At 41.5% G+C, this 25820-nt stretch overlaps 2 protein-coding genes across 5 annotated transcripts in view; one reads left to right on the top strand and one right to left on the bottom strand.

Annotated features, from left to right (window-relative positions):
- PLEKHH1 (pleckstrin homology, MyTH4 and FERM domain containing H1) overlaps positions 1 to 25820 on the bottom strand; it is a 50291-nt gene that overhangs the window by 17930 nt on the left and 6541 nt on the right. For all 4 annotated transcript variants that reach the window (XM_082762395.1, XM_082762396.1, XM_082762397.1 and 1 more), the window contains exons 3-17: positions 20473 to 20535; positions 17956 to 18105; positions 14827 to 14910; positions 13193 to 13274; positions 9794 to 10788; positions 7347 to 7425; positions 6604 to 6692; positions 5958 to 6108; positions 4837 to 4976; positions 4172 to 4282; positions 3718 to 3804; positions 2495 to 2656; positions 1715 to 1795; positions 503 to 682; positions 263 to 371 (exon numbers count right to left, since the gene is read on the bottom strand). In XM_082762395.1, coding sequence (XP_082618521.1) covers positions 263 to 371; positions 503 to 682; positions 1715 to 1795; positions 2495 to 2656; positions 3718 to 3804; positions 4172 to 4282; positions 4837 to 4976; positions 5958 to 6108; positions 6604 to 6692; positions 7347 to 7425; positions 9794 to 10788; positions 13193 to 13274; positions 14827 to 14910; positions 17956 to 18105; positions 20473 to 20535 — 2563 coding nt within the window. The remainder of the gene's footprint in view (positions 1 to 262; positions 372 to 502; positions 683 to 1714; positions 1796 to 2494; positions 2657 to 3717; positions 3805 to 4171; positions 4283 to 4836; positions 4977 to 5957; positions 6109 to 6603; positions 6693 to 7346; positions 7426 to 9793; positions 10789 to 13192; positions 13275 to 14826; positions 14911 to 17955; positions 18106 to 20472; positions 20536 to 25820) is intronic.
- TMEM229B (transmembrane protein 229B) overlaps positions 581 to 25820 on the top strand; it is a 92428-nt gene continuing 67188 nt past the window's right edge. Inside the window, exon 1 of the mRNA XM_082762407.1 lies at positions 581 to 704. The gene's annotated coding sequence lies outside the window, so the exon portion shown is untranslated. The remainder of the gene's footprint in view (positions 705 to 25820) is intronic.

The following is a 25820-nucleotide window of genomic DNA, read 5'->3' as shown; positions in this document are numbered from 1 at the left end:
CACTTCTTAAATTTAATTTACGTTACAGAAGATTCAGATGCTTTGATAAACAACATAACAATGTGACAGATTTGTCTAACTTCACTACAATGCCTGTACCCTCTCAAGCTGTTACTGCGGAAAGTAGGGGTGAAATGCCGTACATCATGCTGTTCTACTGAGAATCCCCTCTCCTCCCCTTTGGCTGGATTAAAATGGAAGATTGAAATTATCCCTCCTTATGCTTTGCTACCATGAAAAACAGTTTGTGGTTTCTACTTACTTGGGTCTCCCTCTGCATCCAACAGTTTGCCAATGAGCTGTTCATATGATGTTCCCACTGTGGCATTACTGCTACCAGCTGCTACTGTCAGATGGTACAGCCAGGTATTCTAGGTATAAGGATGAAAACAGTGTGGGTCAACCTGGATCTTGTTTTCTACAAAGACTTTCAGCCTATATTCCCCATTTGTTGGCTGACACCAAAAAGACTCTTGCTCTCCAAAAAGACTGCCATATTTACCTTCTCATGTTTTGTGCGAATAAGTAAGTATGTGGGACTCTGGTCTTGTGGGTGAATCACCAAAGTGCAGTGGGATGACAGAAGTCCTCCACCAGTGGCTTCATAATCTTCATCAGAGTCACAGGAACGGTCCACTTCTTCCACCTTGGACTCACGCAAAGGCAGATGTCCTAAGGGACACTAGAAGGAGGAAGCAAGCTAGGTAAGTACAGTTAATATCTATATATGGACAGGGACACTGGGATAGAAAACACAGTTCAAAATGTTACAGTTCTGTAAAATGTAAGGAACTAACTATAATTCACTGCCTAACTAATATTATTATTAGTTATTTCATATCATATATCATCTTATATAATTTATACATATATGATACATATATATACACGTCTTATATACATCTTATATCATTTCTATAGAACCTTCTCCTTGTTCAAGTAAAGTACTTTAAAACTCTGGTACTACCACATTTCTTGCAGGGGCATCTACAGGTCAAAATGAGAACATGCAAATGAAAAATATGATCTTTCCCATAAATCATTGCTTTCCTCTCATTATACTTATCAGTTGTGTTTACATCATTGGCTTTCCAATGTAGGATGTATTTTCTGATGGTCCACTGTTCAGTACCTTGAGCTACTGGGTCCTGACCTGGGTCTTATTTTCTACTGGAAAATAAGTACTTTTAAAATTACATAAAGAGGCAGATTGAGACACAGAGAGTATCTGCTGTGCTAGCCCTGAAGGTCAATCCCAAATATAAGTCACAGTATTCCTTGATACGCTAAAACATGGGTTTAGACAAAATAATGGAACACTGGGCCAAGCTTCTAGAAATGGAAGAACTGATTAAATGACCTTCCTCTTTCCATGTTGCTGTTGCTCCTTTTCATGACAGTATGCAGAATATACTGGCTACTGTATAAAACAGCCTGCTTGAAAGCTTTCATAAGGCCAAATGTAGATAGTGAGAAACAAGATATATACTGATCTCAGAAAGAGCAGTCACTTGCCTTTTGAGTCTTTTGTAATTTTATTTTTTTAGCTATTTCAGAAATAATATATTCTTCTCATGGATAAGAGGCTATTAGAAAGGGATAAGTAAAACCAAGGAAGGTTTTGAAGCGGTAGAGGCAGAAGCAGTAAAAGGAAAGAAAGTTTCATAAGAAATGGGAATGAAGGGTTCAAGAATAAGAAGGGAAAATGAATTACCTTATCCTCATGATTTCGATAGTAGTAAAAAGTTTTTCCAATCAGTGCACACCAGACCAGCTTAGAGTGACCGTGCTTGACCTATACAGAGGACAGAGAAATACATACTCTTTAACATCAGCAGTACTGCTGGCACAATTTTCTAGAAATTCTATTTTCAATTCAATTATTTTACAATATATTATTTGTTGTATGTAAATATAAGCTCCTCTCAAAACACACAGGGCCCCACTTCCAAAAGCAGGTAGGTACATCCCATCTAAGTAGATGGGACATAGGTGCTTGTGGAAGATAATGTATGGAAATGGCATAAAACAGATTAATTTCCAGCCACTGTACTTTATACGCTTGCAGTCTGTTATTGGAAATAAATGCTTTATTAGAACATATAAGCCATTTCTTTGAAACTCTCCTATATCCACAAGTTCAGATCAGGTAAATGTGACACATAACAGTTTCCTGGTTTTTGTTTGTTTAAACTCTGAAGTGTTGTGAGTTCTGTTGAAGAAAAGCCTACATAAGTTATGTATCTGTTACTGCTCACTATTTGACAAAGTCAGTATCTCTCAGTAGCCTTGTTTGTCCTATTCCTTATCACTTATACAAACCTTCCTCTCTGACATGCAGAGGAACACTGTCATATTACTGCCACTTTCTTGTCACATTCTTCTAGGGGGTATTGAAATACTAACTTATTGCTGACGTTTACTCTGCAAACCAAGAGGCTGGTACACTGTCAATACTGAGGTAAACTGAATAAAGTCAAAAGCAGTATTTTACCTTGGTAAGCCAGCCTTTCACAGTAGGTTTAGCATCACTGTGAGGAACACCAACAGGACTGGTCACTTGCACTCTAAGGATGCTCTGTAGGACATGAATCCATTCCTCCAGGATGTTGGGGGAGTCTGCTGTCAGGAAGTAGGTTCTCTTCTCTGTCATGAGCTGGAAGGAAAAGCAGTGAGGAACTATAAATCTGCATACCTAGACATTTTTTTCTTCAGCTGCTGAGTCTCATTATCCCATACAGACTATTTTTTGGTGGTTGAGGAGAGATTTTTTGTTATAAGAAAAAAGCTGCTAACTCTCAATGCCCAAATGAAAGATCTGGAACTCATAGAGATGAAACAAATTCCTATGGGCTATCTTGGGTATTGCGGCTCTCTCAAACTGTCTTGTTTCTCAGTGCTGCTGCTAATTTTTTCATCTTAAAGGTGGCTGCAGAAATACTTTTTGCATCCTTCACATTTTATTGCTTTTTGCCTTAAATAGTTCGTTACTCTTTGAGAGGCAAGACACTGGATTTAAGAGTATTGAGCCTTAGCAACTTCGATATCATAAAAGCAGAAGGTAGCTCACAGCCCAGGCCATGTGCCTTTCAGTCAGAGCATGACAGAAACTTCAGTGACTCCTTTACAGTGTTCTTTAACAATAATGACTTAAAAGCCCAGTGATGAGCTAACTTCTAATGCTTTGGAAACTGAATTGTAATAGCAATCCAAAGCTTTAGATTTTTCTTCAGATCCTCCAGACAGAATCACAGAATGGTTTGGGTTGGAAGGGATCTTTAAAGATCATCTAGTCAAACCCCCTGCCATGGGAAGGGACATCTTTCACTAGATTACACATGCAAGATCAGTCTGGAGATCTTGCGAGAGGAGTGTCGCAGAGGAGATCCTATGTATGCTCTAGCTCTAGTTCTTCTAAGAATAACTTTTCTCACAGATTTTAAGCTCTCAGTGTCAACTGCAAAAAGAAAGTGCCACAGTTTAAAACAAAATAAAAAAAAAAGGAGAATTTCTTTCAATGGCAAAAAGCTGTATTTTGGTTATAATTTCCCCATTATTTACAAAGCTAACTGCCTGGCTGGTGCAAACAAATACAGGAGCCAGATAAAGTTAGCTTTTATCAATTGAGATGTACAGTGCTACTCTGCCTGAAATAAGCTCTCAATCACCCAGCCATCAAGCGCATGGTTATCTGCAGGATGAGAAAGCAATGCTTACCTGGAATGTTTGGGACCCTTCACCTCTGACAATTTGGCACGAGGAATTCAGCTCCATCTGCCCCTGTGGTTTGCGGATAACATCACTCTGGGGAAAGAAAAGCCAACAACTCTTTCAGTAGGAAGAAATTACATGGGTCTCAGAGTATCTAACTGCAGCATTAAATAAATGTGCATATTTATGTCATCTGTACAAAGTTAACCAGTAGATGTCAAACTTCTGCCTTTGTGAACGACCATTCAACACCTGGAAACTGCCACCACAAAAAGCTTCACTGCCTGAGCACAGAATCTATGGTTGAGCCTGTGGGTCAGACACAAAACTCTACAGGGCATTTTGGGGAAAGCTTGTCCATGGCTGCCCCATCTGCCAGTGCTACCAATCTGGAACTCATTCTGCAGCCAGCCTTCCTCCTGAGCCTTCACACAGGAGTAAACATATCTCAGTGACTTACCGGAGACTTGTAGTACATGATTTGTCCATTTCTTAAAACAAACCATCGTCTCTTCCACATCTTCACCTGACTGCCCATTTTCAGCAAGTAACCTGATTTCTCCATGGATTCCTAGAGGGCAAAGAGCAAGGTGGGCTTATCTTGCACCTCTCACACTTCCATGCAAATGACAGTATGAAATTGAGCTCAGACATCTGCTGTATCTCTGTCACGTTCCTCTTTACATTGTCAGATGGGATAAGCATTCATCCAAGGTCAGCGCTCTTTGCTCAATTTGAAGAAAGTCCTAGACTTTCTAAGCAGCTGCAAACACTATGTGAAGAAGGCACTATCCTTTCTTTTGCTTTCCTCTGAATTTCCAAACTTGTTCTGTCACAAAAGTATAGCCATCATTAAAGGAGAGTATGGCCACAGGAAAACAGTACAGGTCATCAGGAAAGAATACAGCCCTCAATGCTTGTGCTTATATCTGACTATATAACACAAGTTGCGCCTTCTGCTGAAGCCTCAGATGGCGTCTTTTGTTACAAACCAGCCGGACCAACAGTCCAATGTGCTATAGCATCATTTTGCATCAGAGAACTCAATATATTGTAGATATGCTTTCCTCTTTCATGGCCAAGGCCCTGTTTGCACCCCCTCGCAACTGATGTAGCAAGACTTACAGTGCAGATTCCACCATCAGTGGAATAGGAAGATGTCCGCTGTAGCTTATGTTCTGGCTCTGAATAGTCCCCATCCAAGGAGTAGGCATCAGGAGGGATGGCATAGTCACTCTCAGAGCTCAGCGAGGACATAGAAACACCTGTTCAAAATGAAAGAATTAGAATCATAGCTAAGCAGAAGTAGGCTTGGGTGTAACTTGCACCTGGATAATGAGCACTCTGAAAATGTTTTTAAGTTCACCATTAAGGCTCCTTTGCTCAGGAAGAATACATCAGATCAGACTTTGGAAACTCACATTACACTAATCAAACTTTTGAGACTTTTTTTTTCCTAGGAAGACAAGCAGTGAGAAAGTTTTGGATACTGACAGTGAAATAAATCTGCTGTTGAATAAATGGTGATAAAAATCAACAGACTTCTTATCTAAAGCATAGACATCGTGTTTTCAGTCTGGAAACATCCATTATAAAGCCTGAAGCCTCTCCCATTCAAACCAAAGGCTCCATCACCAGCAAGTGGGCTTTGCTTTTTATGAATCTTCCCCCACTGGTGGACATTGCCCATACATCAACCTATGCATCACAACAAAAATTAAACTACATTTAGTGTTATATCTTATTGATTGCCAATTGTAATGAGTATACCACTCTAGGATCCGTTTTGACCTTCCCAGAAGTCAAGGAGAATTGTCCTAGCCAGGACCAGATTACTTGATGCCTCTCAAAGATAGGAAAAATTTGCTTACTGGTAAAGAAATTATCAGTCAGTGATAGAAACAACAACAACACACTATTTTCTTTAATGTCTCAATATTGGCTCACAAGAAGTCATAGAAAAGGTATTGATGGTTCACTCAATGTATGATTAATTTGGAAAATAATCCTTCCCACAATCTTAACTTAGCAATTGTCTGTATGGAAAACTACCAGCAGCAAAATCCATCTAAAAGGACAGGTTTCTACTGAGTAACTGTTGATGTCTGCATGTATGCTGTGTCAAGTTGTTAGCATCACCAGTGCAGTGCATTTGCCTGCTTGTCACTGATGACACTGTTCATGACACCTTGCCTCATCTGGGGGGACAGCATTCATACTGCTCAGTAGCAAGACTCCCACTTTACCTCTTTTCACTGCACGAGGGCTGCCTGGCGTGCTAGCTTTCCTGTTTTCAGATCCAGCAGTAGAATTCCTAAAGCTGGCATGGGAGCCACAGTCGTCATCAGAGCCCGAAGACTCATCTAAGAAAGGCACGTTGCTGATCTGTGTGGCTTTCTGGAAAACAGAAAATTTGTAAGGAAAGAGTTTCTCCAGGACCATCTCTGCTCATAAGGAGACAGCAATCAAAGCAGGCCCTTGCTTTTCCCACTGCTGTCCCAGGGCTCCTCATTTCTTCCCCTTCAAGCTGGACTCTCTAGTCTCATCTGTTTGGGTCTCCTTTGATTATACCCTTACTGTTCCACAAACCTAATTCTTCCCCTTGAGCTCACAAGGTCCCTCTTCCATTTCATTCTATAGGCTACATCCACCATCAGCCCTAGGCATCTACAGCTTCATGATGCATACTGAAGCTTCCCAGACCAACACTTGCCAAAGTGTTCTGTGTTTCTAAATTCTTTAATGATCTGCTGCTCCTGCATTCCTTTGGTCTTCAGTCCTTCCTAGCATTCTCTTTCTTTCCTTCTCTGCACAGCTTCACCCCATTCTCTCTCAAATTAGTGGTAGCCCTGGCCCATGCTTTTCAAGAGGAAAAGTGAGACAGCTCCTTACCCCCTTCAGCATAGCGTAGACTGGCACCGCCATGTTTCTGTGGATGAAACCGGTAAATGGCCCAGAAGCTGAACGTGAGAAATTGGAAACTGGGAAAAATCAGAGACAGAGCAAGAGAACAAATAACACAATCTGGTGAAAAGCAGCAGGTTTTAATGGAGAGGTACATGTATGTGTGTACCTCATGTAGATTTTAGAATACAATGGAAGAAGACTGCTGTCCTGGACAGTGTGGCCCCGGAAAGGCTACCAGATGTGTTATTAATTACATACAACTGCCAGAGGCAGCTGCAGTGTTCTCTTCATTTAGCCGGTAATGCTTCTTACCCACCCCATGCTCCCCGTGGTATGATTGCAGACCATGTCCAAACAGGTAAAAGCCATCATGGGCAATCTGTTCCCACCCTCACTGGGAACCATTTCATGGCTACTTTCCTCTTCCACATTGGTTCACAAACAGGGGAAAGTAATGGTGAAACCACAAGGCTAAAAGCAGGTCACAGCCATGCTGGGGCAGAACAGTTTCAACAAAGTGAGGAAGGAAATAACAGAGCCCCCTGAAGATGTTACTGAACGGGGGGCACAAAGAGCCTGGCACCAGCCACCCCCAGGATCACATATACCTTCTGCCCTTCCTTTCTTTATCATGGCTACCTGTGATATCAAATTTACTTTGAAAACAGACAGATGCTCAGGTCCAGTACTGTCACCCCCTTTAAAGATGGATTTTATCTAGAACTTACAGCAGCTGGAAGCGTCGTTCACAGCAGCTGCTTCAGACAGCCTCATGCCAGACTTGGCCATATCATAGATTCGACTTTCCTGGAACAATAATACCATAAACAGCAATGGTCAGTCAAAAACACCATTCCTGCAGGAAAAGAAATGCTCGTGTCACAGAATCACATAAACCCTTGAGGTAAGAAGGAATGTCTCTCTAAGAAAACTTGCCTCATTTCACCAGATGTTGGGTAAACGACCATTAGCAGAAACGTGCATGTGTGTGATTCCCTGAATCACATCAGACTTGGTTTAGAAGTGCTACAGATGACACCCAGACTGGGATGCCTACATGCAATTGTCAACAGCTGCATCTCAACATATAAAAGGTATTTTTCTTCTTTTATGAGCAATGCATTAAAATGAATCAAGATCAGCCCTAAAATAGAACAAATTATTGAGTCACCACCTGCAAAGGATTCCCACTATCTGATAAGGGAATGAAAGAAAGACCTGGAGTGTTCTTGATAAGCTTGTGTCTCGGTTATAACAACACATGGAGCTTTCAGTACAAAGGATCTCCCAGTGCTTCACAAATTAAAAAAATTCCAAGGCAGGGACTCAAATGTTTAACTAAGTATAATGTTCTAAAACATCAACCAGCCTAAAATGGATAAAATCAAAGCTAGAAATCTGAATCCTCTTGCTGTTCCTTAAGGTGTACAATCACTATCAGGTAACATGCCTAATACGTATATGCCAATGTACCCAAAGACTGCAAAGTCAAGCACACCAAAAAAAAAAAAGTAACAGAATTAATATTTTCTGTATACTTATGCAATGTGATTTAGCCTTTAATGAAATATGTGTAGTTTTTTTTCCCCAGATACTTCCTATTCAGGGCACAAAATGGACATTTCTTACTAATTAGTCTACTATTTAATACTCTATTAATACTTAGATACACTCACTTGACTGTGGCCTGAAACCAAAACAATGGATTTTCTCATAAGCTTTCCTGTGGTGTTCCTGAGTATAATATTGTAACGCTTCACAAACATTAATCACAGATTTTACAGAAATGCTGGGAAGGACATTGATATGTGTTATCTCTAAGAAATATGGGTATCTCTTAGATATCTAAGAGGAATTCAGAACTAGGTTCTTTCAAGTACCCACTGTCTTTGGAGTACCTTTTCTGAGATGTCCATGACCTGACTTTCTGAGAATTTAACATCATATAACATTGTCTGCAATGAAAACTACTGAATACAGTTACAGCAGATAGACTGCTCAGCATTTCTCTAATCACACTTAATTGCCAGTCTCCAGTTGGACATTCAGAAAGCACGTGTGTGGGTAGCTAGCAATCACCTGTGAAAACTTTAGCTTAAGGGACTGGAAAAACCTTACATGGGAACTCTAGGTTAGAGAAAGGGACAGAAGCCAATCTCAGATTTATTTCCCTACTTTCAAATGAGTGCATTGCCAATGACACCTTTCTGACTTCTGCAACAAATATCTTGAAAACTGCAGTTTCTTCATTACACCATCCAGCTTCATTCCCAACACAGCTCCATACAATGGACTGAATAACAGGAGATTCCTTCAGAAATCCAGCTGTGATTATACTGGGGTTTAGACTGGTATCATAAAGGACACATCCAAAGATCACAAATTAAGTTTTCATATTAAAAAAAACCAAACAAACAACAACACGTAAAATAAAACATGACGACTAATGCAGTGCTTGACTTTGCACCTTCAATAAACCACTTGTTTGTCTATGCTATAAAAAAGCAAACTGAAAAAAAAACTGGCTTGTCTCCTAGGATACTATATTGATTTTCACCAAGTTTTACCAGTTGGATTGACACATTAGCAAAAATACAGCCATCTGAACTAAGAAGTAACTGGAGGTGACAGACCTATGTCACATAAAATACACAATAGGAGATGTATACTCACTCTACCAATTGTTTTCACAAAAATTTCCTGATAGCGAAAGAATACCACGAGATAGGAATGCTGACATCTTGTCCACATGTCTGTTCTTGTATTTATAGCTTCTTCTGACCCTGAACTTACCTGGTCTAGTCCATTCACTTGCACTTAAAACTTCTTTTTTTTTTTAATCTTAAATACATAACAACAGAACTAAGGATGGACTTCTGATGACCCATAAGGACCAGCCACAATGCAGCATCTGTTGACTTTTGTTTTTACTTGTTTCTTGAATACTATATATATATATATATATTTTTTTTTTTAATAAAGGGAAGAGAAACAATAAAATTGTCAGTGAAAGTAGCATGTCCCATCCTTGGAACTGCCAGACCAGGTGGTTTGGAAATGTGATTTATGTCACAAGAAAATGATTGATTGAGACCAAAAGCTGTTCTAGGCTAACTACTGGGCACTACTTAAAGCTGAACAGCAACTCTCAGACTGGTGTCCTTGCATTTCTTACCCATGACGGGAATCTGTGCAGCGGTGGTGTGGGGGGTTTACATCCTGGATCAAGCATGCCAGCCTCAGAACTCACAGCTTCTCTCTTTGCAGTTAAGTGCTTGATCTCATATGTTCCAGCTTCTTCCCTCACTAGGCCACCTTCTGTCTCCATCTTCTCCAGCACCCTATAATCATCAATGTCTGTTTCCTCCACTGGCCCATGGCAGACTGGTATGGGCTGGAAGGTGCTGGCCTCTAAGCTCATTACACGATGGAAAGAACCAGCACCTGACTGTGGTTGGCTGTAATGTCTCTTGGCTAGTTGGATACTATCTCTTGGTGCATTGGGAGTCCGTGTTTTTGGAAAGGTCATACTACTTCCAAGGCCACGTTCCCTCCCTGGACAGATGGAACCTGCTGTAGCAGCCGACGTTGACATGGCCAGGGGTGGCCCAGCAGTCTGGAGGGTGCCCTCAAGCATGCTCATTATTTCTCCTGAGGAGGTGGAATCCAGGTGGTGGGAACGGAACCTGGCACTCAGATCATCGGAGGAGCCGGCCCCGTCCAAAGACACTTGTTGCAAGGTGCTCACAGTGCAATGGTTTCCCTCTAGTGAAGACCGGAAAGTCAAAGCCTCAAGGATTTTTGTGGGCTCAGCTGGAGGGTCCAGAGACACAGGATCAGAGCACCCTAACCTGTGTTCAGAGCTTATGGTTGAAAACATGTCTTTCTCTGCAGAGAGATTCCAGCTTGATGGGTCAGGCATGAGCTTCAGTGTGTTCTGAGAAAGCAGAGATTTGTCCTCTCCATCCTCTGTGAAGGTGTCATTGGCAAGGACGATGCTTGTTGTAGAGAAGACACGTTTGGTAGGTCTTGTTTGACATAGCTGCCTGAAACCAGGTGCAAGAAGCATAGATTTCTGGTCTATCTTCTCAGGTAAAGAAGCCTGTGGTACTCTGGATTTCAGAGAATTACAGCTCCAAAGAGATTTAAAGGGAGAAATGCTGGTCATACCTACAGTGGAGGAGAATATATGGTTAGGGCATTCAAATTCTTTATTGTCTAAAATGTTGCTAGCTAGCGTAAATTGTGTCAGCTGTATTTCAATAGCAGCCATAACAGGACAGGCTATAGGAGGACCGTGGCCTCACTGTGACTACTGCCATCTCTTCTATTCTGTGGGGTCAGCTATAACAAAAGTGTTGGATATTTACAACTGGAAATGGTACAGACAAGATATATAAGAAATGACTAATAACTGTTAAATTAATCTCACAAAAGTGGAATTAAGGGGTACCTTATGAAATTATCAGGCAATGTGTTTGAAGTTTGAAGAAGTAAGGTAGTGGTGTGGTGTTGTTTTTTTTTTTCTCCCTTTTTTACTTTTTCCCAAACATGGAAATGCAATGTTGCAGTGTCCAAAAGATTGGCCAGAAAAAGTAATTTCAGTGTCTACAAGTAACAGTTCAGGCAGAGTTTCTGACCTATGAAGTTCCGAACTAACTGATGGCAAAAGCTGGAAGGGTACACGAGAGATGGACAGCTCTACTGGCAGTGCTTTCTACATTCCTTCCTACAGCTTCCCCAACCAACCGGAAGACAGGACACTGGTCTAGGCAAGCTTTCAGTCTAGCCCAATACAGCAGTCCTTTTATACGACAGCCACAAGAAGGAAGTGCACCTATCTACACAATACTTTGTCAAAAACCACCTAAGTAACCAGAACACTGCTTAGCACGGATCCTTTGACTTCAGTTCTCCTGTTCAGTTCTACTGCATAGGAACTTTAGGGTATAAGAAAGCGTGGATAAAACTTGGAGTAGCAGAGGATATTACTGATCAGTGAAGCCTGTGCTGAAGCCCTGCACTTTGTCCATGCCTCTTGCCCACCTGCGGTATCCCACAGGAGATTATAAACTCAGGCCTTTACTTCCTAGCACTAAGCTTAGGCAAGAAGGCCACAATTAACCTTGTGGTAGGTTCAGTCTTGCTTCTGTACAGTTGAAACCTGTACAGGTTTCTTCATGTCTAATCTTCTCAAGTACTCTTTTCTAGATTAGCTAGATTTCCAATGTTTACTACTTAAGTATGCATATGACGTCCTGCAGGATGGTGTGTGGTCACCAATCACTTCATGATTTTCACTTACCTGGGCATTTATATGTTACCTTACTGAAAAGCAACAACTCATAATGCGCTTTGGAATTCACAAAAAGCTGTGCAGTCACACTCACCATACATGATTGAAAATGCTGCTTCAACAGCAAACTCTACAGGTATTGTTAAGAGGAAGTAGAAACAAACTGAAGACACAAAAGTAACAGAGGGAAGGACAAACAGCACAATAAATTACTGTTGATTGTGGAGAATGAAACCCATTTCTGGAAATACAGCTGAGAAAAACCAACTATCAGAGCTGTTTTGGTCTTGTCACCCAAGGCACAAGAATCTGGATGCTACCTTAGCTATTCCTATCACACAGGCCTGGCACACACTCTCCCCTGCCTCTGAGGCAAATCATTAGTCTAGACTGGAAAAAGGCCATTCATTTTAATTTTAAATATTACTGATATTTTTGCAGCTTCCTGGATGTGACAGGAAATTAAGCAGAAGAAGCTCTTATTGTTAGTGTGGCAAGCAAAAAGATTTGTCCCTCTGCAGGGGCCTCTGGATTTAGCCTGGCATAGTGAGAAAAGTGGGATAAGAGGACAGGGTAGAACTGTTCATTGCCCAGAGCACTGGGCTACAGGGAACACTTAATACCAGATTATTAACGCAGCTTACCAGCCATTCTCTTTTTGTAAACAGCCAGAGTCAGAGGGGATGAGAAAAACCTATTCAATAAAGTATTTAGCTAGAAACATGGTGGGATTTAGAAGGAATTTTGCCCTATTCCCTTGTTGTGGATTGATGGGAACGCCAGAAAAAGACATCTGTAGCAAAGAAACGCCCCTTGTCTGCATGTCCAGTGAAGTTCTGGAAACTAGCTCACCTTCAGTGACCAAACCAACCCCATTAAGGAAAAAAAAAAGAAAGTAAAAAAGAAAAAAAAAAAAAAAAGGAAAGAAAAAAAAAAAAAACAGGAAGAAAATGGTAAAGAGAATTTCCTCTTTAAAATGTGTTGCGATGAAAGGTACTGATTTCAAGCCCTGAAGACCAAAGTTCTCCATCTGTTGTCCCTGTCTCAAAACAGGGGCCCATGTTCAGTCCCAGATGGGAAATCAATGAAGAGCTTTTATGGCAGCCAAACAATGTTATGCCCGTCTTAAACACAGACCCACTGAGAAACAGAACAATTATACTGCTTGCTCGCTGTCACAAGTGCACATTTCTGACAAAGTTAAGAATACAACCCAGGAATGCTGCCTTCCACTCTTGTGCTGGTTACTAGGCTACAATGCCAGGTGAATGCATTTACCTTGCAATGTATCCTGAAGGGCTTCAATTTGCTCCGTCAGCCTCTGATTACAGTTTTTCAAGTGGTAGTTTTCTAGCTCAAGCTGTGAAACAACAATAACAAAAGCTGAAAAATTAGGCATAACTGTGTATGTGCTTGCGTTCCTCTACACAGAGCAAGTCTTCAACTTTACTTACATTCAAGTGTCTGAACAGAAAAAGGAAAAAAAAAGTGTGAATTCTACCCGTCACCTTGAAATCCTTCTCCTCAGCAGCTCCACTCACACTTTGCTGTGCTTTCTTAAATAGCCTCTGTATATGCCATTTGAAGTTCTCAGATAGATCTTTTAATTTCCTTGCCTGCTATTGTTTATAGTGTACCCTTGTTTCAGAAATAGCTGTTATGACAACCAAATAACTACTACCCAGTAGCAGAATTTTTCCTCTCCCCCTGTATGTGTAAGACAAGATCCCCCCGCTTTAGGGGATCAAACAGAAAACATTATGGATGTGTTTATATCTGCAATTAGTGCACAAGTGATTTTTTGCAAATTTTCCTTATATCTTTGTTTGAAGTGTCCCGACATACAGTCAAGCAACGCAACGGTGCATCCAAAGAGGTTTCCCTTTGATGGAATCAAGGCTGAAATTGCACTCATGGTGCCATCTAGGGCAACCTAATTACAACGTAGATGCGAAGTCCTTCAGTCAACAGTGGTCTACTTGCGTATGAAGTGCTCCCAGAATCACCATCTGGCATGAACACCACTGCCATTAAATACACGTGAACGTATGGTCCTGGATTCACAGCAGGTCCCTCTAATTCAACCCTGCGTTTCCTTCTTTGTGCTGCACCACCCAGTAGCGTAGATGCACCTTAAGTTACCTCATCCAGGAGAATGAAGGAAGCACAGCTTTCTAGCACATAGCATTTTATCAATCTAATGAGATTACAAAATTGCATCCCAACACAACTAGTGCCCACAAAGACTAATTCTTTCACCTCCAAAAGATTATTTTCTGGTATAGATTGGGAAATTTATGGCTTTAACTTGGAATAAAAAGGAAAGAATGGATAGACCCAACTCCCATACACAAACTACTACAGTGTCTTTAAAACTGAGTGCTGACCCACTGATACTTCTTCGTTACTCTAGCTGATACTGAATTGGGCCCAAATGCAGACATAAACATACAGGATGGATAAGAGAGAGACCAGACAAGAGAGAATGCTGGGTAGTAGGAAAACAGCATTGGTCAGGGACAGCAAATTAAGGCAGAGCAAAGGATGACGTGTTTGTGTCACAGCTGCTTTGTCAGGAAAAGATGCAGAAACAGCACCCTCAGAAAAAGGGAGAGGCAGAAGAAAGCTGGGGGAAAGGCATCTGCGCCTAGCAAATGAAACAGTCTTCAGAGACCTCTATGGGGCATTAGCAACTTAGCAGTCCTTCACAGTTTGCCCAAATCAGTAACTAGCCCTAAGTCAGAGGGGTGACCCTAGTCCTGCAGCTGAATGTGTGCAGGGGCAAACCAGGTGAAAGCTTCTGTGGCAAACTGAATGTCCTCACGTTATTGTCCTACATAGGAGGATGCTGTGAATGCAGCCACTGCATCTACCCATAGGCCCTGAAACGTGGCAGCAAGCTGAAGACTCACCTCTCTCAGCTTAAATGTTACCCACTCTTTTATCTTGGCAGCTTTCTCTTGAACAATTTTGGCTTCCTCAGTCCTCAGCTGTTTCTGTGCCAAAAAAAGATTAGATGCATCAGGACAGTATAACCAGCAGTATTCTCAGCAGGTTACTGCATCAGGAGTGACTTATTCACTGAAGGTCCCATTCCAGATGTACAATTTAAGACTGCTGTTTGGATATTATTATCCAGCTGGCTGATGAAAAGTCAAAAGCTTTAAATTATTTTACACGGTCCCTGGAGTCAAAATCAGAGGGTTGTTTCAAGAGACTCTTGGGGAATACCAAAACTCAACTTGGGTAATGACTGCCCACCTCCCACAGTTTCATTTGAGTAGTCTCCAACTTTTCTTGTTTCAGATGATTTTGCATTGTTGCTGTTGAGCATCAGTAGCATCCCTCCTCCCCCCACACGCAGTTCTTTATTAAATTTCAGCCAGCAGTAAGTAGTGCCTGTAGATGATTTACAAAACCATGTAATTCTTGTGAGCAAAAGGGATTCAGTGGGTGCAGGTGTGGAGTATTGATCTTAAGCGCAGGTAAGATGAAAACTCGTAACAATATGTTTTTAACACACAATATTCTCATTGAGAACATAAAGATATAGACTCAGGCTGGAAAAAGCTCCAAAACTTGACCTTGAAATGCTAAGACCAGCTAGGAGGGTGTTAGATGGGGTAAATGGTGGTATATTTACATACTGGCTCAGACTGGTTCTAATCTACACAAAGGTGTTATGGGAATATTGGTGATTTGTATAATGAACATTTCTCCTCCCCCTCCTGAGCTCCTTGGGCAATGTTGCTACATCTTTGCAGCTGTTTTCTTAGCTGCGTTTTTTCCTTTTCAGGAAGTTTCCTTTGAAAAGCACTGGGTTGGTGCTACAGTCACCTGAAGTGTTTTATTCCTCTCCTCTGTGGGTCCATCAGGAGCACTGCCCTCCATACTAATTTAAACTACAAGGAGAAATCAATTCTAGGAGCAAGGTATGGAGAGGGAATGTATTCTGTATGGCACAGTTAGCCCTTGGTTTTTCTAATTAAATGGACAAGGGTAATAGCTGCTGGTAGCAGTTGACAATTTCTCTGCTAGGTCGTGTTTTTTTTCCCCCCATGATGTGAACAAATACCACTGATTATGAGAATAAGAGTTGATGTATATGCCTCTTTAAAAACAAAGAACAAGAAAACTGAAGAGTGTGTGTTCACTGAATGCCACACAGAAACACAGTAGATTGCAGGAAGTTCCCAACATCTTCACATCACTTTTAATCAGCACGTGATTTTAATCACAACCACACATTTAAAAGCTTTTATTCAAAAATGCTTGCTGAACTTAAAATAGATCTTGGCAACACTACCGGGCAGCAGTAAAAGTTGCAGTTGAGGATAATGAAATAAAAGTAATCTAATCTCATGCTTCAAGAGAAGGATTTAGTTTTCCTCCCTGAACATGGGTGTGTGTGTTCCTAATTATCAGATACCAGCCTTTGGTGGAGTCAGAATATTAGACATGACTATTAGCCTGAAACGATCTGGCAAATGTAGCAGATTTACCATAGTCCTTTGAATAACCATCACACTGTTACATCTTCAATTCCCTACTAATTCAGGGACCAAATGGTAGGAGATCCATTGTACAGTATAGCAATATTTTGAAGTGCAACATCAAGATTTTACTTAAGGTCCTACATCAGAATAGCAACATTACAACAGCATTGTCACAGAGCTTAGTAAGCCCTGCCTCTAAGCAGAGCCAGTGCACTCAGGCACGGCATCTGTAGAAGCAGTTACCGTGCTTTAAGATCCAGGAGCAGTTAGGAATTTGTTGTGTCCCACACTATTGTGGGGTGCAGGCATGATCTCAGTGTCCTCTTAATAATGCTCTGAACTCTACAGCTCTCTCCAACCCAGTGAAAACAAAATAGGATTGCAATATTACATTAATGACCTTAATGACCTTCCAGAACTCCTACCATCTGCAACTAAACCAGTGACCCAGAAAGCGAGGATTTCTTGTCTGAAACTGTCAAGCTTCATCTTTCCAGAAGTCTCATTTTGCCTCTTGTTGCTGGAATTGAGATATTTCTACTAACAGAAACATTTCTCCAACTTGTGTTTATTGATTTTAATCAAATCACACCTTGCATTTCTGGGTAAATCAGAATTTTTTCCATCATCCATTACAAGAGCTGCTTCCAGACCAAGGTCACTGTTGTAGCTCCTTCTGAACACCTTCTTTCTCTTCCAAAATGCAGAAACTTCATCTACTTTCTGCCAGAGTAAGCTGGCGCAGGAAAGTGACCTGAAACCCTGAGTATCACAAAGACCTGATGCCTGACCTCCACACTATACTCGATCTAAGTTCAGACAGTCTACTGATCTGTTTTGCCCTTGAAACAGGTGACAATTAGCTACATGTGACGTGCAACTCAAACAGCAAAATAATTGTGTAAAATTCTAACAAACTATTTCCATTAAAAAGAAAGTTTATTTAGCAACATAAGATGATCACATTCCTCATGTTATAAACAAGACCATAGGGCCACGGCGTTTAACAGAGCTGAAATATAAATCCCAGTGTAGAAGTAGTTCCTGCCTTCCACGTACTGAGAACAGAAAAGACCAAGAGCTGGTCTTTTATAATGAAAACATCTGGCAAGATAAGAACTACGCCAAAGGATTGCTGAGGACTGTGAAAGTTCCCTTCCAAAGATGCAGCATATGCTGAGCTAGAAATGGATTCCATAATGAATTTGTGGAGTAATCTATATAGCCAGAGAAATACCGTCAGCAGCTTTCAGCATTACAATTTAGGGTCTCGCTACTGACTCAAGTCTATCCTAATGTGTCCTTCAAGGACACTGACCAATCTTCTGTAATGAAAAGACAAGGGCTACTGAGGCTGAATGGAGGCTTATGCCTGAAAGGAGAATTGAACGAGAAAATCTCATACTGAGCAGGGCATCATTGCCTTCAGATCAGCTGTAAGAGGATAACATGCAATGGAGACATGAGCTGTGCCTTAGAACCATGCACTACAGAATCCCTCCTGCTCATGGAAGCTACAGATCTCCCTACAGAAGGTATCTTTACCTGTTTTGCTAGCTGAGTCTCCAGTCTGTTAATCAGGTCTTCTTTTCCTTGCACTGTACCCATCAGCTCCTGGTATTTCCTGTACAGAGCGCTGTCTGATTCACCAGTCTTCATGTTGGCTAGTTTTATCTCCTCTTCCATAATTCTGACCTGAAAGGACAATCAGAGAGAGACCAAAACCAAATAATGCGCATGAAGCTGCTTGTTTAGTGGTAAGACCCTGACTGACAGGGTATTTCTAGATCTTGTGGTTTTGAATAGGAAAAAAAACTAGGGATAGGAAGAAAGATTTCAAATCAGTTTATTTTTGCATATGTGGAAACAGCATTGTGCATTCATTTGCATTGCTGAAGGAGTAACAGATGTAAATTGAATAATGAACAGATAAACACATTGTGGATTGTTAATTATTCGAATGTGATTGGTCAGAGAGACCATGCAGGCACTATAGTCTATACAGACATCTGGGAAAGGTACAATGTATTTTCCTCCTCTGCAATATCATGGCCAGCCTTTTTCCCACCATTTAGCACTAAGATATACACCAAAAACACTCCTAAAAAAAGATGACTTTCTTCTTCCTACAATCCTCAGCTTAAGATAATGTTTTGGCAACTTCTGGCTTTCTGACAAGTGTTTTCTCTAGACCTAAGGTCTAGACCATTTTAGATTTAACAGAAACTTTGCCTATCTCTGAGCTCCTGTCAGCACCACCACTTGTTCATCTCAGCAGGGGAAGCACTGAAGTAGCATTCCTTCAGTGCAGACAAGGTTTCAGTGCTTTAAAATTTAGCTGCTGCTGACCCCTTTCAGCTTTAATTGACATTGAAAACCTCTTTGCTCTCTTCAAAATCTACGTCTCTCAGTATGCCAGTCCCTTTTATAATCACCTCATCCCATCGGAAGGGATTACAAGACTTCACTTCTAAACTTGATTGGATTTCTGTGACTTTAACTCAAACCCGCTAAATGCAGCATTTGACAACAGGAAAATATGTGGTTCCAACACATCCCAGAGAAACCGAATCTGCAAAGATATCAGTTCTAAATACCATTAATTTAGTCTCAGCTTGGAAGCAGGAAGGCAGAAGATGGGCAAAAAACTGGACACTTCGTAGAGCCTGTGCAAGAAAGTTACTCACACTCTGTTGAACAGCCTACACCTCATGCTTGCAGCCGTGTTTTGTCTTCCTGTCTGCCTACATTAGGCAGAGAAGCAAACTGCCTCTTCCTCATACTGAATCCGAAAGGTAGGTGCCCAACATCTGAACCAGAAAACTAAGCCTGCTGGGTCAGATGTGTTTTTATTAGAGTTTAGGGTTATTATAGTAAAAAGAGGTGGCCCCTCCTTTCTGTCTGATGACCAAATGCTGACTCTGTGCTAGAGGCTCAGAGTGGGGACTGCAAACATGTGATTTCTTTAATTGAGGTTGGCAGCTACAGGGAGCCTGCTGAATTAACAAATCCAATCCCCCCAGACTCCTGGAGTGAAAGATAACAAGGGATTTTACACTTGATGTGGAGCCCTCTCTTTTGTAAGCTACTTCTCATTCATGGCCAGTACACTTGTTAGTGGAAGGGAATGGACCTACTCCTTACGCTGTCACATGCTGTGCTGCTAGGCAGCAGTGAAGCATGCATCTAGCAACATTCCTCTCTGGATGGGACCAAGTTCCTGGAAAGGCAGACCCTACAACTTCGAAGACTGCTAGTCCTTAGGACCTGCCAACACATGGCTGAGTACCATGGTAACCTCCACTTCTGTTGAGCTCCCTCTCCTACACCTTTCCAGTGAAGTTCTCTTTGTTACCCATTCTCTGATCTGGATTTGACTTGACAGCTGCTCCTTGGTGTCACTGCATCTTCCCACATCAAGGACACTATTCCTGTCACTGATGTGTCACCATCTATAAAACCTCCTTCACGGTGCTATCACAGAGACATTACCTTTGCCTGTCTTGGTTGTGTGTGGACTTACTGATTCCACTCAGAAACAATTGTTGCTCTTGGCTGGCAATTGCTAATCTAGCATAGAGGCCAACAGCATTGTGATATGACATAGCGTTGTTCCTATACCTAAGCTGGTGAGAAAAAAAAGTCTAAAACTATTTATTTTGCAGACACATCCTGCTTCTTTTGCAGAAACTACTCTACTTGTAGACAAGTCCCTACCAGCACTGTTATATATTTTTCTGAGGGCCTGCCAGACAGTTTTATCTCTGCACCTTAACCTGAAGTAAAGCATCCCCTTCCTTTTCCATAATCAAGTGGGTTAATCATGGATGAGCAGGTGAAGCCTTTAAAGAGGGGCAGATAAAAGGTGCTGGTTTTCACTAGATATTGAACCTCTTTAGGCACTTGTTCATAGCTCAGGCTCAAAGACCACTCACCACCATGAATCAGTGTTTCACTACTATATTACAGTGCTGCAAAGTGCTCTCTGTACAATGAATTGTAAGAAGTTGAGAGTAAGTTCCTGCTGGGCTTGTACCAGAGCCATGTAAGATGACCTCTTACCTGTTTCTCTGCATCCTCAGCTCTTTGCTCTGCTTCCATTACTCTCTGCTCCAATTCTTGCATCTTCAGAATCAGAAGACAAGTGAGGAAGAGGGGAAAAAAGAAATTAACATCATCCAGAGATTCGGTTGTTTGACTTAGAAGCCTTCCATTTCATTTTCAGGTCACAAATCTTCGGCACCTTTTGGGTTAAGTAGTCAGGTTTGACCGGGAAAAAAGCCTTTGACCTTTTCCAGTCATCTGCCCCAACCTGAATTTACCGGAACTGTTTTCTCATTAGTAAGCTTCATCATTCATTACACGGGTCAAGGGAATAGTCCCGGAGTCTTGACCCTGTTTCTACAATTTACACACCATGGGCTGTCCCTGCAAGAAGCCTGACTACACACCACCATCCTTTCCTGTTTATTTCAGGTAGGATTTATTCACAGTAGTAAATAAAAATGAAAAATCTTATAAAGCTCACAACAAGTCTGAAGTGTCACTTCAAAAAGCATCACAGGCTCATACCTGACAGAATTATCAGTGTTCTGAGTTTTCTTGTTCTTCTCATTTTAAATAGCTTTGCAAACTGACAATTCTATGACTTCTAATCTGAGCATTGCTTCAAGTACAAGAATCCTGGTTTTTTGTTTGTTTGGTTTTTAATCAATAGGATTTCATTTGATGTTTGCAAGGCTGTTTTCTACGACCTGCCCTGCCTTGATGAGTCTCAGATTTTAGCCCAGCAATATCAGCTCAGTGACTCTTAAGTTTCAGCCATTGAGCTGCAAAATTTGAATAATGCTCTGTTGAATTTTGAGCATTTATAAGAGTTTTATTCATGAAAGAACAAGATAGAAGCAGGTTCAAAAGATTAAAAGAATCATGCCTCAAGCAAACAAAAAAAAAAAAAAGGAAGACTGTAAGGGAATCTGAACTCCTCTACTCTGATGTGTTTGACCACTCTAGATAAAGTATCAGAGCCAAGAAAGTCAGGTAGAACACTATGAGAATCAAATCAATACTTCTGAAAATGGGACTTATTCATCTCGTGTTGATCACCCTGAAAGGAGATATCAGTATTCCCTTGTTTCCATTTCCTATCCTCTAGGTAGCAAAAAGGCTCTCATCTTCAATGTGCCTCTATGGAGAGAAAAGTGGACTGACACTTATTGACAAACATATCAGAAAAGTACATATATGGAGACACATCAATCATCATATAACTTCAAAAAAGAAGTCATTCCGTAACAACTACAAAGCACAAAGAACACAAATTGCCACGTTTAGCATGACACATATCTTATAAATCTTTTCCAGTGGAGCAGTCAAGGACATCACAGACTATGGAGCTAAATTCACAAATCATTGAGGACATCTTGGCAGAGGACGAGAGGTGCCACAGAAGATTGCACAGACAGCTACAGCCATAGCTGTTCTGACCAAACACAGACACTGGAAGTCTTGGTAGAGACCGAGATCAAGGCAATCTAACATTAACAGCAGTTGTCTGGGCACAACATTTTCCTCTGTCCACTAGGAAACGTGGTCTACCAAGGAATTTCCCTATTCATCTCTGAACATCACAGCCACAGACAGGTAGCAGCAAAATGTTGGTGAAAGACAGATGCAAACTGGTGGCATAATACACTTTCTGAAACAAAGACTGTTTCTGATGGTAGCTTCTGAGTGAACAGTTTCTGCTAGTTTTCTGATGAATTGACATCACCAGGGACTACATTCAGAGCACAGATCTCAGAGGAATCTATCTATCCCCTGACTATCCTCTTAGAATAACAGCTTGATTCTCCAAAGGGTTGGAGATCTCCATGAATGACTCAAGTTATTTTAAGACGACAGCGCTGTTCTGAACAAAAAATGTCATCTTGTTCCAGCAGGTTCCTCATGCCACTTTGCTTCTTGTTGGTGGTAGTCCTGGTTCCTGATCAGGACAAAGTAAGTTATGTTGGGACCATTCCTGATCAGTAAAAATTTATGAAACTTCTTGTGCAATCAGGATGGTCTGGCAAAGTTCCAGGCAAATCAATTACATTCTGTCACCCTAATTCCCTCTGTAGCCTTAAATGAACTTGCACTTTTCTTAGCTTCCTGTTCTACATTGTTGGGTTACCCTAGTATGAACTGTTAAATAACCACTGCATTTCTCATATGCACAGAGTGATTGCTTCACCCATCCATGGTGTCAGCTGTCTCACTGGAGTACATTCAGTTTTAATACATCCATGCTTGTAAGGCTCTTTCAAATCCCTCAATGAATTAATAATAATACTTGGCATTTACATGGGTCCTTTCATTCAAAAGGCTTTATAGCTTGACAAATGCTACTTAGAAATTTGACCCAGGTCACGCAAAAAAATCAGTGGCACAGATGAATTCAAGCAACTCTTCTTCCAAACATTAGCCCAGACAGCTTGAATAGAGAGAAACAGGCCCAGTTGTATAGACATGCTTGCATGAGACAAAAGAGGCTTTTTCCAAGTGTTCATTTTTATTGAATTAAGACAAACAGGTTAAAAGTTACCCAGATAGCCCTTCTAAAAGCAGCAAAAGATCCTCCTATCAGCCATTCAGAAAGCTTTCCCTCTCCTGACCGCTCAGAACACATGAAATAAAACCAAGGGGAAAAAAAGGTTCAGGCATGTCTCAGCCTCATTTTCCTCTTGTTCTCTTCAAGCGCTCACTTGCGGCCAGGTCACCTCGCTGCCAAGGCAACAGCCTGCTATGGGGCCTCAGAGTGAAATAACCCCGTGTCCAGGGACACCAGGCCCCTGCTGAGGTCTGCACGGAGCCTTGTGCCCCGCAGGGGCCCCAGGTTGGGGCCCTCCACCATGCCAGCCCGTGCAGCACTACCGTGCAGTCAGGCCAGGCTGCACGCGTGGCCAGTTGTGCCGTGCCAACACTGTGCCAGCACCGTGCCAACTGGGGCGCCGGCAGTTCAGCCACCTAGGTTTGCATTCCTCCTGTTCTGAGCAGCGATCCAGATTAGTCGGTCTAAGCGGATTTTCAAAATCTCAAGTATTTAAAGTGTTAGCGTGCATTGTACTACCAATGTCAGACATGAGTGGGCTTTTTTGTTTGCCTTTTTTTTTTTTTTTTTTTGAGTTAAAATAGTAAAGTCTGCCTTGAAATCATAAAATTAGTTAGACTGATTTAAAATTTGGGGAACAGGTTGCCAAGCTTTCTATCCACGGCTTCCAGAACCCTTGGATAAACTGGCTAGTGAGCAAGTATCACACTGTTGCTAACACCATTCTTTGCTTTCATCTGGTAAAACCGTTAGATATATTTTTAAGTTTCTGTTGCCGTAAACCATATCAGGGGATCTCAGGGGTACTACAGGTTGGCAACCCAGCTTCGAACTGTGCCCATCTCTCTCTCTCTTTTTTTTTTTTTTTTTTTTTTTTTTTTTTTTTAAGATTTTCTCCTCCTTCCCTCAAAACCCTTCTAGAAACACAATATTTCTAAGATGTCTGAGTCTCTTCATTCCCACTGATGGAAGTAAAAATAGAATCAGAGTTGCTATAAAACATGACAGAAATCCCTAGAGCTGGCATCACTACACTGAGCATGCATTTTCCTTGATTCTGCATCCCCACTTGTCCAAGTAGCGGGATGCAGAGCAGACAGGAGCCCAGTGCTGTGACTGCTGAGCACCCTGTGGCAACAGAAGGGGAGAGGAGGGTGTCTGAGGAAATCACTGCAGAGCACTCAGGAACAAGGGGCACAGAAAGCTGGCCACCAGCCACGTAAAGCATGAGCATCACATGCTGAGCACCTGCTCTAGGGCCTAGAGTCCACCTGCGTCAGGAGAGGACACCGGAGCCGGTCCACATTCCCAGGAGTGCTTTTCCCTTCCCGTATGACATTCAGAGTAGGGAACTGCAAGCCTGCTAGCTCTTTGACCCTCCAAGTAAGCCTAACAGGGAGCTGTACAAGTAGTTACAGAGTAACCTGATCACTGAACCAAGCTGCTCCTTAATCTTAACAAAAGGAACATCGCTTTGCCTGAAAGGCTGGATTAATTGCAGTAGGGCCTCTCCTCAAGGACCCCCCTAAAGCTGATGACTATTTTATTCTGTTGTGGCCCACAGACTCCCCTGAAGAGATATTCCAACAGAGGCCTGGCAAGTCTGTTCTCCAAAAAGAAGGGTGATAGCAAGGAAGTTTCTCAGAGCAGAGTTAAAGCACACAGCTACATCTCCTGCATTACGGAGTCTGTGGAGTACTGCACATCACAGTTGTCCTTACCAGACCTGTACCACAGCTGTGCAATGATTTTTACCCTACTTTATCTAAACTGACTTTAGATGTTGCTGTTCTTGGAGAATATTAAAAATAGTCATGATGTCCACCTCCAGAGCTACACTAGAAAGATGATCAGGGTGCTAGAATTGCAGCATTTCTTAAAACAATGAGAGATGGAATAAATGTCTCCCGTACAGCATAAAGCATTAGTCAACGTGTAATTAGATTGAAAGCAAGGATCAGAACTGCTCCACTCTGAAGAAACTCATTTAAAAACATCCAAAAAAAAAAACACACAGGCACATGCACATGAAAGTTGCATAACCCAAAGTGGAGTAAGAGTTAGAACACATCTATCATCAAGTAAAACTTAGTGTTCGCAGTAAGCTGCAGTCAATCACAAAGATTTCAACTCATCAGCAAATTGTGACTGAAAGAAACTGTTCTCACTTTCCAATAGTAATTGAATGGCTGAACAATTTTAAAGTGGACTGTGATATTGTAAGTCACGTTTTGAAACAAAGAACTCCATGACAAACTACAAGCTTAGATTATGTGCAAATTAGAGCTTAGTGAAAAAGCTTGAGTTCAAATCAAAAGATTGTGTAAAGAAAATCTATACGCTATGATGGAAGTTAAAACAAAAACAACAACAAACAACCACAAAAGCATACACCAAAACCTCAGGTTTTTGCCAATCCTCTCTCCTTGGTTTTTGCCAATCCTCTCTCCTAAACTCACTGCAGGTGAGTTTATCTAATGCACTTGAAAGTGAGATTGGTAGGAGATGCCTCTAAAACCAGAGGGATGCCATGCAGATTTCTGACATCCAGATCTCAGAGCACCCCAGTCCTGCTCTTCAGCATCCCCAGAATATTTCAGAATATTTTGACTGGATATGCAATCTTATCCTGCTGTTTTAACAGTATACATACCACTGTCCAGTCTTGTAACATTATACCATAACTGGTCTGGCAACAGGACAGCCCTTTGGAGTGCAAATCCCACCATTCTTATAAAAAATACCCATCTTTGCTCTGTAGCTGCCTCATTCTCTTGAGTTCTAGAAACTTGCTGGTACAGCGTTTTCAGTACAGTCA

Source organism: Aythya marila, assembly GCF_965140915.1.
Source record: "Aythya marila genome assembly, chromosome: 5".
In the NCBI taxonomy this organism is placed as follows: domain Eukaryota; kingdom Metazoa; phylum Chordata; class Aves; order Anseriformes; family Anatidae; genus Aythya; species Aythya marila.
Note: the sequence above shows the minus strand (reverse complement) of the source record. Positions and strands in the feature narration are given on the sequence as shown.